The following is an 18,676-nucleotide window of genomic DNA, read 5'->3' as shown; positions in this document are numbered from 1 at the left end:
AACAAGAAGCGTCATCATGTGTGCAAACACCCGAATCCAAATGTCTAGAGAACACACGGATGGATGACGTAGCTGACCCCGGCTGCGGCAGCAGCTGCAAGCGGGCCCCTTGGCGATCCCCCCCTCCCGAGCATCATCATCCCAGCCATAAATCTCCAGTCAATTCTCCCATTCCAACCTGGATCGTACTTAAGACCCCATTGCCAGCCCCTTTCCCATATCCTGCGTCCCCCCAACCCTTGGCCTGCTTCCTGCACCTCGATACCCGTACCCGCACACCTCCTGCCGATCGCCCGAGATCTTCCTCGATACAACCCGCACACACCGACACGCCCACCACCAGCAACATGCACCGCACGTATTCTATGCGCCAGAGTCGAGCGCCTACTGCCTCGCAGCTCCAGGTTCGTCGCGTGCCCAATGTATGGCTCGCCTGTGGTCGCTGACTCTCTCAGAATCCCCCTCCTCCTCCTTCGACCACCAAGGCCGGTCGCCTCTTCGGCAAGGGCAGCTTCGGCCATGCCCTCCGTCGTAATGCCGGTGGAGCCTTCGGTCCCGACCTGGCCAAGAAGCTGGCTCAGCTCGTCAAGATGGAGAAGAACGTGATGCGCAGCATGGAGAATGTCGCTAAGGAGCGCATGGAGGTTGCTGTAAGTTTGGATCGCCTTCAATTGCTACGACGCGCGAAGCTAACGCAGCTAGCAACAACTGTCCGTGTGGGGCGAGGGTGGTGATGAGGATGTTTCCGACGTCACCGACAAGCTTGGTGTCTTGCTCTACGAGATTGGCGAGCTTGAGGACCAATACGTCGATCGCTACGACCAGTACCGCGTGACCATCAAGAGTATCCGCAATATTGAGGCTTCCGTCCAGCCCAGCCGTGACCGTGAGTACAGGCATGCTCAATTACACATGGCCCAACGTAAAGACTGACACGCAAAACAGGCAAGCAGAAGATCACCGATCAGATCGCCCAGCTCAAGTACAAGGAGCCCAACTCGCCCAAGATTGTTGTTCTCGAGCAGGAGCTTGTGCGCGCCGAAGCCGAGTCGCTCGTCGCTGAGGCGCAGCTGTCCAACATTACCCGCGAGAAGGTCAAGGCTGCCTACACCTATCAGTTCGACGCGCTCCGTGAGCACTGCGAGAAGGTCGCCATCATTGCCGGCTACGGAAAGCACCTCTTGGAGCTCATTGACGACACTCCAGTCACTCCCGGAGAGACCCGCGCCGCGTACGACGGCTACGAGGCCAGCAAGGCCATCATTCAGGACTGTGAGGACGCCCTGACCAACTGGGTCGAGTCTAACGCCGTGGTCTCTTCCAAACTGTCCACCCGCTCCCGCACCCTGTCCCAGCGTCGTCGCTCGAACATTGCTGCTCGTAACGAGGGCCACGACCTTTCGACACAGGACGCTCCCATCAACGACGGCAGCTCCTGGGTGGCCCACCGTGACGTCGACAGCGAGGAGGAGGAAGAGGACCGGCTTGACAGTGATGCTGGCCACCACGACGAGAGCCGTGGTCGTACACAGGAACCCCTCGCCGCATAAGTAGCGCATTCGCCAGCGTTTGATGTGAACCAAAATCAGTAATACCTCGGGAGGACAGGATGGACGGCTGCGGGCGGAGTTTTCTACAGGGCGTATCTCACTAATACGATGGGCATGATTTTTATGTACATGTACTTGACAATGATATCATGGGATATTTTCGTTGCATCGTCAAATCACACAATCGCTGTAGAGTGTCTCATCTGGCTGGCAAACTGTTCTACTTCCATCTTGACAATGTGCTCGCCCGGGACGACCACGAGCCCCAGAAACCGCGACGTCATGTCCAGCGTCACTGAGCTGCCCGAGCTGTTCTGCGCTGCGGCTGCGCGCTGGCTTGCCGAGGGTTGTCGATACTCATGCGTCTTGGAGATGACAATGTTTGTATCCTTCAACTTGTTAGTAGGCTTCTGTGGGCTGGGCGGCTAAAGCGAGGAGGAATCCTTACCGGATCAGTGCACATGAACGTGCCGCGAAACATGCGACCGTCGGTGGTGTGGATGCGCAGATCCTTGTTGAGGAGACCCTGCAGGTACTGTCGCGCCTCTGTACTGTCCATGTCTACCGATTCGAGATACTTGCGGAGGGCCTCATCAGAGTTGACGAGGGTGAGTCGATGGAGTGCCAGATGCGGTTGATTGACAGGTTGATAGTCGCTGAGTTTTGAGTACCCTAGAGACACGCCTATGGACTGCAAGTTGCGACAGGCGCCGATCGGTCAGGTTGAGCATCATGGCGTCACAGCCTGCAGGGATCTGCGGCGCAGGAGAGCGTAAAGCTTCGCGTGCACGTCAACGAACGTGAACCATCGCAAGCACACTACAATTCAACTTTCCATCTCGGCAAACTGAAGCCATGAAACATCCACGACTGGAAACCTAATTCCACGGCCGAGAGTCCGCGCAGACGCCGCGCCATCTCCTCCATATGCTGTACCTACTCGCAACGCTAACGGCGCATCATGGGTGTCAACGGCCTCTGGACAGTAGTGCAGCCCTGTGCGCGTCCGACCAATCTTGCCACCCTCAACAGAAAGCGGCTCGCGGTGGATGCCTCAATCTGGATCTATCAGTTCCTGAAAGCTGTGCGCGACAAGGAGGGTAACGCTCTCCGCAACTCACATGTCGTGGGCTTCTTCCGACGCATCTGCAAGCTGCTGTGGTTTGGCATACTGCCCGTCTTCGTCTTCGATGGCGGTGCTCCAGCTCTGAAAAGGGCGACGATTCAGGCGCGAACGCGTAGGCGGGAGGGTCGAAGAGATGATGCCGTCAAGACCGCTGGCAAGCTGCTGGCCGTACAGATGCAGAGGGCTGCTGTGGAGGATGCAGAGAAGCGCAAGAGAGAAAGGGCAGAAGAAGCGACCGCCAGGGAAGACGCAGCGCAGGGGGAGGAGGAACTCCCCGACATGAACAATGTTGTGTACGCAGGCGAGCTGGGCATGTCCCAGACGGAGAGACAGCAGTCCCGAAAGTTCCACAAGAAAGATCAATACCATCTGCCCGAGTTGGACCGCAGCATAGCTAACATGGGCCGACCAGAAGACCCTCGAATCATGAGCGTGGAAGAGCTGGAGGAGTATGCGCGACAGTTCAACAACGGCGAAGATGTGAATCTGTACGATTTCAGCAAGATCGATTTTGACGGCGACTTCTTCAAGAGTCTGCCACCGCCGGACAGGTACAACATTCTCAACGCCGCTAGGCTTCGAAGCCGACTTCGTTTAGGTCTGAGCAAGGAGCAGCTTGATGAGATGTTCCCGGACCGCATGGCATTCTCGCGCTTCCAGATCGAACGTGTCCAGGAGAGAAACAACCTGACACAGCGACTGATGCGCGAATCCGGCATGACGGGCCTCGATCTCACGCTCGGGCAGAATGGTCGCATTGCGGGCGACAAGGATCGCGAATATATCCTGGTCAAGAACGAGGGCGCCGAAGGTGGCTGGGCTCTGGGCGTTGTCAGTAAAGAGAAGGACGTTGGCGAGGAACACAAGCCAATCGATGTCGACGCAATCCAGATCCAGTTCGCCTCAAAAGATGCAGAGGAGGAAGAGGAAGACGTTGATGACTTTGAGGATGTACCAATCGAGGGTATCAATCGGCTACCCAGGGCCTCGGCTGTTCAGCGCGATGTTCACACCGACGAGCCGGCTGGTGAAGCGGAGGACTCCCTATTCGTGGGTGGCAACACCGGCGAGACACAGAAGCTCTTGGATGATAAGCCCATCGAGCCACTGCATCCCGAGGAGGAGGACGACATTTCTAAAGCCATCGCTATGTCCCTTGAGAATCAGCATGGGCACACATATGCTGATGGGCTTGAGCCTGAGGAGCAGGAGGAGGAGCCAGAAGAGCAAGCGCCAGTTTGGAATCAACGATCAGCCGAGATTGCCCGGCCAACTGGAGGAAGCGGAGGATCCGTGATCGCGCGCATTGTCAACAACAGGGCGAGTGCTGCAGTGACAACCTCCAAGCAAAGAGAGGAGGCGCCGCAAAAGCCAGTCGCTGCTGACAACGACGACGAAAGTGACAGTGATGAGGACGATGTCCAAGCTGTGCTGGCCAAGTCGCGTTTGAAGCGCAAGCAGCAACCAACTCCAGCGGTAGCGAACAAGAAAAACCCCTTTGACGGGCCATTGCCTTTTCCAAAGCTCGATTGGCGGTCATCCGTGTTCGCGCGAAGCAAGCCGGCAACTGATCGGAAAGACTCAAGTACCGAGGAAGTTAGATATCGCCCCCGCTCGGAGGCTCGAGAGGACCCTACGGTTGACGAAGATGACATGGCTGGGGGCTTCGAGAAGGACGAAGCGAGTGCACCAGCGCCTTTGCCGCCTTGGCTCGCGGATGAATCCGATATTCGGGAAAATCTCAAGAAGCAACAAGGCCTGGACAGAGACATGAATGCTGAAGACCGTGCCGAAGCTGACGAGGAGGAGAGATTGCGAAACCGGAGAATGCGCGAAGCCCCTATAGAGATTGGCTCGTCGTCGGATGACGGCGGTGATGATGTGCAGATCCTTGAGCAGCCACCATCTCTCAAACCCAAAGAAGTTCCAGTCAAGCAAGGGACGCCGCGCGAGGAAGATGCTGATGGCGACGTTTCTGCCACACATATCTCGGAAACGCAGGACTTGATGAAGGAGGAAGTCCAACGTAGCAAAGCGCTACCAGTGCGCCAAGCTTCTGATTCACCCGAACCCGAGTTTGAGAATGTCGAGGCTCCACCGGCCAAAGCAGACGGCGGTAGCGTACAGGGCTCACCTGAACCCACCTTCGAAGATGTTGCGCCTGCTTCATCACTGGTCCTTGAAAGCAATGCCCCCGTGAACCTACCGGCTGATGACCCAGCGCCACCGCCCGAGCCTACGCCAGCCGCCCCGACGGCCGCAGACGATGACGACGACCTCTTTGCAGATGTCGAATACGACGAGTTTAGCGACCCTGAGGACGAGGAGCTTCTGGCACAGCTGGCAGACGAAGCAGACGAGCACGCTCGGTTCGCCAGCGAACTGAACAACAAATCGGCGCAGCAGAACAAGGAAGACTACGAAAAGGAGTTACGGCAGCTGCGCAATCAGCAGAAGAAGGATCGTCGTGATGCGGACGAGGTCACACAAGTCATGGTCACAGAATGCCAGGCGCTGCTGCGGTTGTTTGGTATACCATACATCACAGCGCCCATGGAAGCTGAAGCCCAATGCGCATCGCTTGTCAACCTCGGCCTTGTCGACGGCATAGTCACGGATGACTCTGACATCTTCCTGTTTGGGGGTACCCGCGTATATAAGAACATGTTCAACACGAACAAGTTTGTCGAGTGCTACCTTGCCGGTGATCTTGAGAAGGAGCTCTCGCTGTCCCGCGAGCAACTTATCTCGCTTGCCCAACTCCTTGGCTCGGATTACACGGAGGGTTTGCCCGGCGTCGGCCCTGTGACAGCCGTGGAAATCTTGTCCGAGTTCCCGGGCAAGTCCGGGCTTGACCACTTTCGAGAATGGTGGCTGTCGGTCCAGTCCCAGGAGCGACCAAAGGAGGCGGATGCATCGTCTACCTTTCGGAAGAAGTTTCGCAAGTCCCAGGGCACCAAGCTCTTCCTGCCCTCAGGGTTCCCGAGCTCGGCAGTCTACGATGCGTATCTGTACCCTGAGGTCGATGACAACACGGAGCCATTCCAATGGGGAGTCCCGGATCTCGAAGGGCTTCGGCAGTTTCTCATGGCCACGATTGGGTGGAGCAAGGAGCGCACTGATGAGGTCCTCGTCCCCGTCATCAAGGACATGAACAAGCGAGGCGTCGAAGGAACACAAGCCAACATCACCAGGTTCTTTTCCGGGGGCGTGGGCACTGGTGCGAGGGAAGCGTTCGCGCCTCGTCAAAAGACCCAGGGCAGCCGGCGCATGCTGGCCGCGGTTGACAGACTGCGATCAAACTTGGCAGGCGGGGCTGATTCTACGTCTGGCAGCGAGACTGGTAAACGCAAGAGGACTGCGGATGCAGATGCAGCCGTAGATGAGGACGACAACGCAGGGGAGATCGAGAAGCCGACTTTGAAGCGAAAGTCAAACGTCAAGGGCAGGAGTAGGGGCAACAACCGACGTTCGAAAGCATCATAGACGACCTGATATGGACATCTGTTTCGATATCTCGCTCCAATAGAAAGCAATTCACTTGGCATGACATGACATGATCTTTAGAGTAGTACTACGGGAGTTTCGAATGAGGAGGGAGGAATGCAAAGCCCACTCACTCACTCATTCCGCATTTTTTCTCCGGCGTCGTCATCAGCCACAACTCACCAGCCCCTCCAATCGCCCCACCTGTTTCCCAGCCCGGACAGATGACGTATTGTCCAAGGGTACGGATAGCTCAGCAACAACTTGTCTTGAGTGCACACTTGACTTCGCTTTTACAAAACCCATCGAGACGCAGCTTCCAACGCACACGCTCTGTTCCCTCTTCTATTTCTTGCCGATCAAAACTGTCGACCGCACAACGTCCTGCAAACACCTCATACCACCCACGACCAGCAGCTCGCGATAGCTGCCCCGCCGTCAAGATGACGCTCTACTACACCCTCGTACGCTGCCCAGATGGTGTGCCCGTCGACGAACCGCCTACTGACTGAACCCAAAGGTTTTCGTCCTCCTTGTCCTGGAGATGACGCTCTTCATGCTCTTGATTGTTCCTCTCCCCTTTGGCGTCAAGCGCAAGATCTTTACGTACGTGTTTTGGGAGCGCTCGGAACGCGGTGAACACGCGACTGACCTTGCGCAGCTTCATTTCAGAGAACCCAGTCGTGGCAAAAATACAGTACTGGATGAAGATCACCTTTGTATTCATCCTCATTCTGTTCATTGACAGCGTGAATCGCGTCTACCGTGTCCAGATTGAACTCATGGCTGCCTCGGAGCAGACCCATAAGGGATCGTACGTACTCTCTCGGCACGGGCTGCCTGGCTATGGCAAGACTAACACCGACAGTGCCGCCGGCGTCATGGGCCATGAGCGTCTCGAAGTGCAGGCACGAAAGTTCTACTCTCAGCGCAACATGTATCTCTGCGGCTTCACCCTGTTCCTGTCGCTCATCCTCAACCGCACCTACGTCATGATCATCGAGGTCATGCGCCTCGAGGACCGCCTCAAGTCCTACGAGGGTACCAACAAGGACACCAAGCAGAGTGAGAAGCTCGCTGTGGCTGGCAAGCCCGGTGAACTGGCCGGCTTGAAGGAGAAGCTCGAGAAGAAGGAGCAGGACCTGCAGAATCTGAAGAAGCAGAGCGAGCAGCTGCACAAGAGTTACGACGAGCTCAGCGATAAGTATGCTGCGTTGCAGAAGGACCACGAGAGCACCAAGACCAGGTAAAATGCCTGGTCAGAGTGCAGACAATGGCTGGAGACACTGCTGTCAACTGTGAGACTTCACGTGTCAAGGTGAAAAAGTGGGAGGAGGCATGGAGACCGTCGAGGTGTTGCGTGGCGCTTCTACAGGAAGGGATGGCGTTTTGGCCGGTACAATCATAGTTCTTTCAATTGATGGAGTATCGTGATCTTACAGAAAAGCCTGGCTTTCCGAAATTGCAAGTGTGCCGTCGTGATTGATCCACTGCGGAGCGGATGATTTGGCGACGTCACCGGTTAAAGTCACCTTAGCTCAAGACTTGGAGAGGATCAACTTCGGCTAATCAAGCCTCACGTGCCGAGCGCTCACACGCTTTTCATCTCGACAACCTGCGTAATCTGCATTGCGCGCCCGCCGTTTCGACATTCCAAGGCGCATTTACACCATCGCCGCGCTCGCTCTCTTTGTCGCTCGCTTGTTTGCAGAATCTCGCATCTTCGCGACCTTCCACTATCGAGAACAAGCGCCGTACAACACGTCGCAGCGACGCACGGGCGCCCGGCATGATGGACCAGCGCGAACTCGACGCCAACGTCAAGGCGCTCACGAAATCTATGGCAGCCAACGAACCTCCGGAGAACGCGCTGCGTCTGCTGGAAACTCTGAAGAGGGATGCGTCACCTACAGAAGATATGCTGAGGGTGAGTTCACGCGTGAAGAGGGGCCGCGGTGCGATCCAAGCGGCTGAGACAGAGGGAAAACAAGCAAACTGATACAGAGACGGACACAGGCTACACGCGCGGGTGTGTGGGTGGGCAAGCTTCGTTCGTGCAAGAACAAGGAGATTGCAGCCGCCGCCGCCGAACTCGTCGGCAAGTGGAAGAAGCTCGTCGAGCAAGAAAAGAAGAACAAGGGTGCATCCAAGATGGCTTCGCCGGCACCAGCATCATCTCCTGCGATCTCGACGACGTCGGCGCCGAGCGCAGCGGCCTCGAGCAACGCCAAAAAGTACGAAGGCGACCCCGAGAAGCGAAAATTCGATGTGGACGGCGTGGATCTGAATCGAACTGCGTCAAAGGGCCGCAATCAATGCATCGGACTGCTCTACAACGGACTTGCGTATCGGTCGTTCGAGACACCCGCCGACGTTCTGGCCAAGGCCGTAGCTGTGGAGCACGCAGCGTATATCGAGTTCAAGGGCGAGACGCCCGACTACAAGAAGAAGGTCAAATCATTGTTTGCAAACCTCAAAAACAAGTCGAACCCGGAGCTTGGCGTCAGCGTGCTTCATGGCAAGGTCTCGCCCGAGAAATTCGTCAAGATGTCCGAAGAGGAGCTCAAGAGCGAGGACCGCCGCCGCGAGGACGACGAGTTTGAAAAGGAGAACATGAAGAAGGCGCAGGTGCCAATGGCCAAGAAGTCCATCAGCGACAGCTTGGAGTGCGGGCGTTGTAAGAAGAAGATGGTCAGCTACTCGCAAGCGCAGACGCGCAGTGCGGATGAGCCGATGACAACGTTCTGCGAGTGTATGAACTGCGGCAAGCGGTGGAAGGTAAGACGCGCATCATGGCCGCACGGACATTGAACTGACACATTGATAGTTCTCCTGATTGCATGCTTGCTTGGCGTTTACATTTTCGTTCTTGGGCGGAAGGCATTTTCGGGAGCAGCGAGGAGGGGTTCTGGAGTTTTCGCATGGACAGACGGACTTGCTTTCAGAAAAGTTGAGGCAGGGTTGGCCAGTAGCCATTTAGCTTGGTGAATTTTTAACTTTTTTTTGACACGGATAACTTGCTGATTCTCGAGAGGCTACAGCTGCACAATAGCAATAGATTGAGCAGAACAAGTAGTACCGATCGCACTAGACACACCAGCGCAAGCGACTTTTTCGAGGGGAGATATTATCAAGCATACCACATCTATTATTGAGCATACCCAGTGGGGGCCAAGTGCAGTGCTCCGTAGCGCTGGCAGCAGCCCTTGTGTAGCCGTTTATCCACTGCTTCGTAGCTTCGCCTAAATAACGCCTAATAGCGGCAAGCTTTTAAGTTTAAGGCTATCGCTAACCTACGGGTATTAGAATATGATTCGGTTAGAGTATTGTTCGGCTAGAGCTTTTTTCGCTCACATACGGTTTTTCGTAGCGTCTAAAATAATGAAGACAATATAAGTAGCCGCGGCCTACGAACGTCGCTAAACTCAGCTACGTAGTGAGGAGCCTCTACGTCACAGCGTCCGTCCGCCATACTTTACTCCACCGGGTATGCTCAATAACGGATGTGTTATGCTTGGTAATGCCTCCTAGCCTTTATGTCTTAACGTCAATAAGATAGGCGTCTAGGAGCATGCTAGAAGAGCGCGATAGCGTAAAGATGACGCCTTTCGGGCGTCATGGGTAGAGTATGTAGGTAGCACAAGCAAGGTAAACATGCCTAACAAATAATACTTTCGAACACACACTCTCTCTCTATCTCCGCACAATCACTGCGACCTAAAACACACAGGTATTATCTACGACCCGGGCAATCTCAATATCGATAAGATCAACTTCCTATAAATAAATATCTACTTAGACTCTCTCTCTGTATTACATTACTAGTATTTCCGGTAGTACTAAGTAATAAGTATCGTTCGAGCAAACTAGCAGTGTTATAGGCTAAGCCCTGTTGGAACAACTTGGTAGCTTAGATTGAGTTTATCTAACGATAAAGTAGAAAGGAAAGGGGAAAGTAGAGTTTACGGGCTGCATACTTCGTGGCACGCTACGGGGCCCATGCATTTTCCTAGGTATACGTGACGTGCTTCGGTGATCCGGTCTAGATTCTTTACCTAGCCGCTAGCTTACTAGTGGAACCGTAATAAGCAGCATGTATTGTTTTCGACCTAGGCATAGGTCTAATGCGCGGACAGCGGTTAATAGAAAACAGATATATAATATCCCGGCGAGAAATCGTTCTCTATAAGCTTAATATACTATATTCGAACAACTTGGTAAATAATATCCTTACCGAGGGTAGTGCTAAGATCGGGCAATACTTACGGATAACTCAAGAAGAATGTATCTAGAACAAAAATAAAGATTTAAAACTGAGAGCTGTGAGATTCGAACTCACGCGGGTTGCCCCACCAGGAGGATATGTTAAGCTAACCGAGGACGATCACTCGTCTTCACCTTAACCTGGCGCCTTAACCGCTCGGCCAAACTCCCTCATTGGTTGATGTTCCCAGTGTCCGTATTTTAATTTATTTGCCTACAAAATTTCGAAGAAATCGTATCAGAGATGCGGGAGCTATGAAAACACCACTCAATCACTTCGGGCGCCTCGAGGATAGTGATTGTCATGGCCGAGGTACATGTATAGAAAGTTGCCGTGGAAATGTCAGTCGATTGAAGAGAGTGAATGTCAGCTGTACTTATGTCTACCTTTGAAAGATGCTTCACAACGGGCTAACGTCGCAGAATGTTTCCATGTGTACATTCCATCGACGCTTCCAAACTATAATGATATCTCTGCCTGGCCACGATAGCCCTATGTATTGCGAGCGCCTCGGCGTCTCTAGACGCGATCCTTCGACCAAGATTACATCACAAATGAGAGGTGTCATGCGGTCTGATCAAGCATGTTCAAGTTTTTTATTTATTGTAGTGGAGTGATCTTTCATGCAACGGGGAAATAAGAGAAGCAATCAATTCGCTCTTGTAGTCGTGACCAGTAAGAATGAGTAACAGCGGGATAAGCAGCATACACAAGGCAACTGGTTGCGTCGCATACAACGCATCGAACCGGTCGCAGCGGAACAGCAGATTCAAGTCAGAAAATGAAGGATATAATTTCTACTACACGCATCAGTCATGCTCATCGTCGTCGAGACTAAGAGGCTGCCACTCACCTCAAACTGTAACCCTGTTATAAGATCCTATCCTTCTGACATGCCGGGTTAGTTAAGCTAGTAGGCGAGACTTTCCAATTAAATAAAAATAACATTGACTTATATATTGTAATGTGTTTCGTTCTATCCGTACAGTTGTGCGTTGGTTGTTTTTGGGCATAGGTTATTGTTCGAAGACGAGCTACGCAACGTAATCAGGTTTAGGCTTCGTTAGTATGTCATTACATTTGAAGGCAGGTACTTAATCCCGAGAATCAGCTGTGTCTACAGCTGCACTCGGCATTGGAAGGCGTCAGACTCTGTCCAATGCTGCGAGCTTGTCGCCGAGGTATTGAGTATAGGCGTGCAGGGTATATTGAAAGACAAGTGCGGTTTAATCAAATTCAATGGTACCATGGTGACTCTGGCTAGTATTATAGCAACTAATTAAGTGCATACTTAGCGCGCACGCAAGTAGAAAGGTGATCCCACCCTCGACACAATGCGGCACTTACCACATCACAAGCTCTTGGCGACGAAAAAGAGCCGTCTCTCGATACTGCTCGCGAAAGTGCTTCCGAGTGACAATCCAGCTAGATAAGAGGATTCGTTCCTAAGCCAATCAGCCCTACTATCCCAGGTTGACACAACCTTATTTCAGCCTAGACATATTAGTTTCGGCAGGTGGATGAGCTCGACGGACCGCACTTGCCTCAAGTTGACAAAACCTATCGCTACGATTAAACTCTGGATTACTCTACTCTATATATACCTATCTGCTCCTAACTAATGAAGGCGCTATTGGGCCCCGTTAACGACATGGACGCCCCTCGTGACAGAGTGAGAGTAATACCTACATCGCCCCGCGAAGTACCTAGGCAATGTGAGATCATTAAAGCACCAATTAGGACCAGTCAATGCAGTCGCTAAATATGCAGCATAATCACTTAATTTACGGAGCGATACGTTATGAATGCCTTCCTCTGTGATCTATCCTTAGATCCATGTCATTGGCCTTAGCTTTAAATATAATATTAGGCCAATAGGGGGGTTTGTTACTTTCAAAAGAACTCACGCTTATATAGCTACAGTTACTCTCTTCTTAACGTCCTATCGCAGCGAATGGAATATATGAAGGCAATAGGGGAATTTGTTGTTGTCTAAGAAACTCACACCTATACAGTCGCATTCAATCTCTTCGTGGCGTCTTGTCAAAGCGAATTTAATTAGGGTATTTTCTAGAGGGAGCTGTTGACACTTTTCGGTTACGTCTAGTACATGTACGTACTGTTCGCCGAGACTGTGTTGAGGCCACATCCATGCGAATGACAGGCTCAGTATTCAATGAAAGGGAATAGTCATCACGTAGCAGTTAGTTGCGTTTGGGTTCGCGGTGCGGAGTCTGGACAGGTGCGCGAACGGGTATCCTGGTAGGGCCTTAGTAGCTGAGACTTGCTGGCGCATGGCCAGATTAATACAGACATTTGGCGTTTACTAGAGTAATATCTGAATGACACCTTAGGTACTAAGCCATAGCATTGTAATAGCTACATAGTATATAGCATTCGCGTGAAAGTTTTTTCTCTCGGGCGGCGGACTTGCCGGCCTACCCATTACCGCAAAGGGACTACTAACTTTAGAAAATCTATCATTTCGACATTAAGGCAACGATTCTCCTGGAAATATTTTAAATATATAGATTGAAATACAAATCTTCTGGATATTGAATAGTTAGGGAGTTTGGCCGAGCGGTTAAGGCGCCAGGTTAAGGTGAAGACGAGTGATCGTCCTCGGTTAGCTTAACATATCCTCCTGGTGGGGCAACCCGCGTGAGTTCGAATCTCACAGCTCTCATTTTTGCCCTCATTTCACATTTTATATGATTCCTTTCAAATCAATGTTTATTTCTATACTGTTTAGAAGAATGGCAGGAATTTATATTATTAGTAGCTTTAGTAAGAGTACTTGGACTTTATTTAATAGTATCGTTTCTTAAAATTTGATTCAATAAACCTTTGTGTATTTGACATGTATATTACTAATGATTTGAATATCCCCTTAACTATATTCGAGACTATCTGAGCATATAAAAGTAGTATATGAATAGTATTCTACAACTTTTTAAATTAGTATAACTAGGCCATGATTAAAGGTATATCTAGCTTGCTAGTAAAGACCTATAGGGTAACTTAGATACGGCGCCACGGGTGAGGTTTTCCACTGCGAAAAAACTACGGCCGCACCCGTTGTTCTATCCCCGTAATTCGGTGAAGGAGTGAACTGAGGGAACAATTAGGTAATGGAGCAAGCAGAATATTATAGCTCTTCGATGCAATTCGCTGTTACAAGTCACTAGACGAGTATTGATTGCACACGGACGACGAGTTTTGGAGTTCGAGCCGCTGTCACATCGGCGACCCACTTAATAGGTCGCCGACGCGACGCGCTTGCTGTAACACACGCGCGCTCCGCTTGCTACTACTACCTGACCTATGCAGATGCTGCCCCTCCCACATACGCAATCGCATGTACGAACCTTGTGTCTCCTCAGCGATACGATGACCGCAGTCGATGTATTGAGCAAGGAGCAGTTTGAAGAGCTCGTGGACTCGTATCCCCAAGCCCTGGAGTGCATAGGAGCTCTCAAGACCGGTACGTCGGGCCTCTAATGCGTTTCACGTCGAAGCTGCCAACCCCGGGTCATGGACTGCTCACGATTCCTTAGCCAAAGATGGACAACGACCACTAAGCGAGCTCGATGCATATCGATACGACAAGGCTCCCCGTCTCTTCTCGGCAGGAGAGTCCGTGCGAGATATGGACCTAGAAGCTGTGAAGACGCTCGTTGAGTGGAAATTGTATGTGACTGGCTGCTCGCCATTCTCTTGAAAATTGACCACTGCCACTTATTCTTCCGATCATGGCATTCTCTGCTACTCTTGTTTTTCCTGCGAGTGCGGTGAGCAACCCTGGCCTATGGGTCCTTGTCAACGGCTGCCGCACTCGCGTCCTGCATGCAGGAGCGTGCGTTTGGCTGCCACGGCTCGCTTCCGCGCATGCACTACGACATCGGTATCACTATCAACTACATACCACCAGGCTCCAGCATATCCTACGACTGCAGGTTGGGCCAACACACTAACAATGTTTGCAGACGTCATGGCAAATTCCGTCCGACGCTCATGAGCTTGGTTTCTTCCAACGACCCGGTGACTGTGAGAAACAGCATCCGGGACGCCATTGGTGGGTATCGAGAGGATGGAGACGCAGCAGCAGCTGTTGATGCATTGTCGAAGCTCAGAGGAGTCGGTCCCGCGACGGCGTCCCTGCTTCTGTCGGTCCACGACCCAGACCGGGTGATATTCTTCTCCGACGAAGCGTACTTTTGGTTATGCTGCGGCGGCATGAAGAGTCCCATTAAGTACAACGCCAAGGAATATCAACAGCTGTTGACCCAAGCGCGCGAACTAGCGGCAAGAATCAAGGTATCGACGACGGAGGTCGAAAAGGCTGCCTTTGTCGCAATGAGACTGTCAGCCGACGTGGTCTTTTCGAAGACAAGCAGTAGCAAGACCGCGAGGGCTCCGACAAATATCGTGAAGCGCAAGAAGACGCCTGAGCTCGACCAGCCAAAGGCCCAGGCAGAGCCGCCCAGGCGGTCAAAGCGAAGGAAAGCTTAGCCACATGTACATATATAGCAGCCCCCCCACCCCCCAGCCACGTGTGCATGCACCAAAGGTGCCTTCGCAATGATTTGCCTGCAGCATCCGAACGAGCCGAGCAGGCAACCGGCGTGAAGCGGCCAACCGGCTCTTCCTTCGGATTGTGATGAGCTTCACCCCAGGACGGACGTGCGGTCCGATGAACCGCATTGCTGGCGTCTCCCTCCCCTGCAAGACCCTGGTGGATTTCACGAGCTTCGGCCAAATTCACAGCGCCTGGCGTTTCCCGCTGCGTTTTCCGCTCGCGTCAAGCTCCCCAGGCTTATTTTTAGGATGTTGCGCGCCTCAGTAAGCGCGTTTCTACGGCCTGCGCCAGTACGTTTCGCCCGCTGCGGTTGTGCCGTGTCAGAGTGTGCCGAGATGCGATACCAAACCAACGTCATCCACACCAGCCCTGGGCCCCGGGGCAGTTGGTTCAAGATCAAGCAGCAAGACTCCGCCTTCCAACAGGATGCAGGCTCCGATGGATTTCCACCTGGTTTCCACTTGGTAGGACTGCTTATATCAAGCATATGACGCGCGGATTCGGTGATAAACCCAGCTACCGCAGGCGAAAAGTCTGAAAAGGGACATCAACACACGAAGAGCCATCGCAGTCCCTTTACCGCCGCCGACCAGCTGTATTTTCGACGCGTAGGAAATTCAATGGTCGTACCGTTCGTTGCTTTCGAGACTTGCTCAGATTCGGCATAGCACAGACGTTTGTGTCGATGCATCAAAGCCACCTCGATACCCATCATTGTAAAGAACACAGCACAACGCACCCGAAGCTCTCGGCTCCTTCGCAGACCACAGCCCTGATCTGACTGGGGATGTCTCAAGCATCCAAGCCACAAAGATATCCACCATACTTCGCTGAAATCAAGCAGCGTCTAGTTGAGGGACATGAGGAAGCAATCTGCAAATCCTGGCATAGGCTATTGTGCCGACTCCGCACCGAGGTTGACCTCCTCACTAGAGAAGGCTCGAATGCTATACCTACGATCAGCTTCGATGATATCGCCAATGACTGCACTACCCGAAAATTCGTCGCGGGGCTCAAGCAGCGTGGTGTTGGAGTGGTCAGGAACGTGGTGGCCGGCGAGGTTCTCTCTACCTGGATGCGGGAGACCGAGCAATACTTCGCCCACAGCAGGAATGAAGCCATAGGAACCTCGGTTTGCGGACCGCAGCTACAGAATGTGTTTTGGTCTCCAGCCCAAACTCGAGCTCGAGTCAGCCCGGGCGTGTTGGCGGTGCAACAAGCCATCATGCGCGCCTGGACCGGCCCGAAGCCGAAACCGCCACTCACCACCAACTTCCCCGTTGTGTACGCTGACAGGCTGCACAGGGGAGATGCCACAACTGCTACACTTCATCAGACCGCTCATATCGATGGACCAAGCCTGGAACGCTGGGAGCAGCACATTGGCTCATCCTACGCACACGTTTGGAGTGGTGACTGGGAGCGATATGATCCCTGGGATCCTCAGAAGCGGCTGGCAGCAACGTCCGAATCACGCGGGTACGACACTGCCTGTACCGTGTTTCGCATGTTTCAGGGCTTGCTCTGCCTGGAGACGAAGGCATCAGAGGTGGCCTTCTTCAGATTCTGTCCCCTCTTGCAAGCTGCTACAGCCTACGTCCTGCTGCGGCCATTCTTCAGTCCAGTGGTGGCCACGCCCAGCAGCTCGGACTTCCTCTCTGCCGAGAACTGGATCCTTGCGCCAGCAGCTTGTGCCGAACTACCAGGCGCCGGTCAGGCTGCACGGCAAGAAGTTACCCACGCACTACACCCGCATTTGCAGCTGTCACAGACTTTGATTCCGCATCCACCCTTGCGGCCGGGAGACTACCTAATATGGCATCCTGATGCCATCATTGCGCCCCCCGACGCTGCCTCGAATGCAACCGCTATGTTTTTGCCTGCCTGCCCGCTCACGCACGGGAATGCCCTTTACCTGGCGCGCCAACGAAAGACGTTCTTGCTTGGACACCGTGGGCCTGACTTTGCGAAGCTGGACGGCAGAGACGAGAGAGCTCATATGGGTCGGGCAGGCGTGCAAGACGTGTGCGATGCTGGGGGTGAGGCTGGGCTTCGGGCAATGGGATTCATGCCATTGGATGAGGACGATATCGCGTCGGCGATCGAAGCCGACGTTGTGGACATGGCCAACAATGTGCTCTTTCCCGATCGCCATGATTTCGATGTGGAAAACTGAGTATAGTTACTTCCCAGTCAATGATGAAGGTATCATTTGGGCCAAGACCGATGTTATAAGCAGCTTGCGGTCCAATATAGTGTTCTAGTCCCGATCCTTATCTATACCATAATACAAGCTGTCGGCTCTTCACATAAGTGGTACTGATTCGCTGCCATTGTCGGTTATTCTCTCCTATATGTGGACACTAATAGCATACAAACGCACGGTATCGACCGCGGAGATAGAATACATGTATAGATCACATGTGGGGATATTTAGAATAGGATGGTCTTTGACAACGTATATGTTGGTCTTACTCGAGGTCTGCGTGTGACGTATAGCTTGCTGTAGCAAGTTTACTCTCACACGTCGACAGACTGTTGACAATCTGCCATGAAAATACACAACGGAATGAAAGTCTCTGAGTCGGTTTCTGGTGCCACACCTTTCTTGATATCAAGTGCAAGCCATAAGAAAGTATCATGTGTGTGGGCAGGCAGCGGTCGTCCGTACCTTCACAGAGCATCCAGTCTGTCGTGGAAGGCACGATCGCGTCTTTCCACTTGGTCTGCCATAATTACTCAGGTACCTTCCAACTCTAGACCACGCAAGCAACTAGCCACGTGCAAGCACCGATAGTCAAACTAATTCCATTGGTCGGCCAGTTGTTGACTGGACAGATGTGTCAGCCTTTTTTCGCCGGACAGGTGGCAGAGTCGCAGACCATAGACTGTCGCCCCAACACTGGATCGACGGCTTTCATAATTATATGATGTATAGAAAACCTCATATAGACGTTATAAAGCCCGGTGAGACTTTGATTAATTCGAATAGATATGTGAATAGCGAAAAGTTACAGGTTCTCTCCTAATGGTCTATTACCGACAGGGATATTTTCAGGAGTATGGAAAATAAAAAATACTCTCTGCTATCAACCAATGAGGGAGTTTGGCCGAGCGGTTAAGGCGCCAGGTTAAGGTGGGGCTTGTCCCATGTAAGCTTAACAGATCTTCCTGGTGGGGCAACCCGCGTGAGTTCGAATCTCACAGCTCTCATATTTTTTATCTCCGGCAGGCCTCACAATAGTAATTATACCTTCTCTATATTTAGGACTTTAAATTAAATACGTTTTCAAGCTACGTACGCTATATTACTTTATTTATACATAGGAAGGAGCTAACTTCCTTACTCTTTCTGTTTTTCTTTTTATTTTCTGTAACACCGTGGCAGAAGGAAGTCAGCGGTGCAGTCACAAGGAATCACGGAGGCCTCGGATGCTATGGCGTACCCCCATGTCAGCATCAAAGATGCGTACCCGATTCATTAGTATTACACCTAACCTCCGGATATTCCGAGCGCTTTAGGTATAATATACTTACTTCTACCTATAGAGGGAGAAGTAAGTTTGAGTTTTGTGAATATACTACCCATACCTTCTCTCCCTACCTAATCTATCTTACTATTGTTACATTTTCTTATTTCATAAATTTATTTCAATATAATAATAATAATA

The 18,676-nt window shown here is 52.2% G+C and overlaps 6 protein-coding genes across 6 annotated transcripts; 5 read left to right on the top strand and 1 right to left on the bottom strand.

Annotated features, from left to right (window-relative positions):
• Positions 1 to 347: 347 nt before the first annotated feature.
• On the top strand, positions 348 to 1,550 carry J7T54_000570 (Sphingolipid long chain base-responsive protein-like protein; the record flags this gene model as incomplete). Its single annotated transcript, XM_051504404.1, has 4 exons — positions 348 to 404; positions 456 to 650; positions 703 to 886; positions 946 to 1,550. The coding sequence occupies 4 exons, from the start codon at positions 348 to 350 to the stop codon at positions 1,548 to 1,550; spliced, it is 1,041 nt and encodes a 346-aa protein (XP_051363924.1).
• Positions 1,551 to 1,726: 176 nt separating this feature from the next.
• On the bottom strand, positions 1,727 to 2,109 carry J7T54_000569 (uncharacterized protein; the record flags this gene model as incomplete). The annotated part of the gene is made up of 2 exons (XM_051504403.1): positions 1,727 to 1,939; positions 1,999 to 2,109. 2 exons carry the CDS (start codon positions 2,107 to 2,109, stop codon positions 1,727 to 1,729), a joined length of 324 nt encoding a protein of 107 aa, XP_051363923.1.
• Positions 2,110 to 2,511: 402 nt separating this feature from the next.
• J7T54_000568 (DNA repair protein-like protein) lies at positions 2,512 to 6,162 on the top strand (the record flags this gene model as incomplete). The annotated part of the gene is made up of 1 exon (XM_051504402.1): positions 2,512 to 6,162. The coding sequence occupies one exon, from the start codon at positions 2,512 to 2,514 to the stop codon at positions 6,160 to 6,162; it is 3,651 nt and encodes a 1,216-aa protein (XP_051363922.1).
• A 443-nt stretch (positions 6,163 to 6,605) lies between these two features.
• Positions 6,606 to 8,998, top strand: J7T54_000567 (Transcription elongation factor S-II-like protein; the record flags this gene model as incomplete). Its single annotated transcript, XM_051504401.1, has 7 exons — positions 6,606 to 6,626; positions 6,683 to 6,768; positions 6,824 to 6,976; positions 7,031 to 7,408; positions 7,933 to 8,089; positions 8,179 to 8,940; positions 8,990 to 8,998. 7 exons carry the CDS (start codon positions 6,606 to 6,608, stop codon positions 8,996 to 8,998), a joined length of 1,566 nt encoding a protein of 521 aa, XP_051363921.1.
• A 4,818-nt stretch (positions 8,999 to 13,816) lies between these two features.
• Positions 13,817 to 14,938, top strand: J7T54_000566 (uncharacterized protein; the record flags this gene model as incomplete). Its single annotated transcript, XM_051504400.1, has 3 exons — positions 13,817 to 13,910; positions 13,984 to 14,116; positions 14,413 to 14,938. 3 exons carry the CDS (start codon positions 13,817 to 13,819, stop codon positions 14,936 to 14,938), a joined length of 753 nt encoding a protein of 250 aa, XP_051363920.1.
• Positions 14,939 to 15,792: 854 nt separating this feature from the next.
• On the top strand, positions 15,793 to 17,181 carry J7T54_000565 (uncharacterized protein; the record flags this gene model as incomplete). Its single annotated transcript, XM_051504399.1, has 1 exon — positions 15,793 to 17,181. One exon carries the CDS (start codon positions 15,793 to 15,795, stop codon positions 17,179 to 17,181), a length of 1,389 nt encoding a protein of 462 aa, XP_051363919.1.
• Between the last annotated feature and the right edge of the window lie 1,495 nt (positions 17,182 to 18,676).

This window comes from Emericellopsis cladophorae (assembly GCF_022114955.1).
Source record: "Emericellopsis cladophorae strain MUM 19.33 chromosome Unknown NODE_9_length_645218_cov_115_098568, whole genome shotgun sequence".
NCBI classification, from domain to species: domain Eukaryota; kingdom Fungi; phylum Ascomycota; class Sordariomycetes; order Hypocreales; family Bionectriaceae; genus Emericellopsis; species Emericellopsis cladophorae.
Note: the sequence above shows the minus strand (reverse complement) of the source record. Positions and strands in the feature narration are given on the sequence as shown.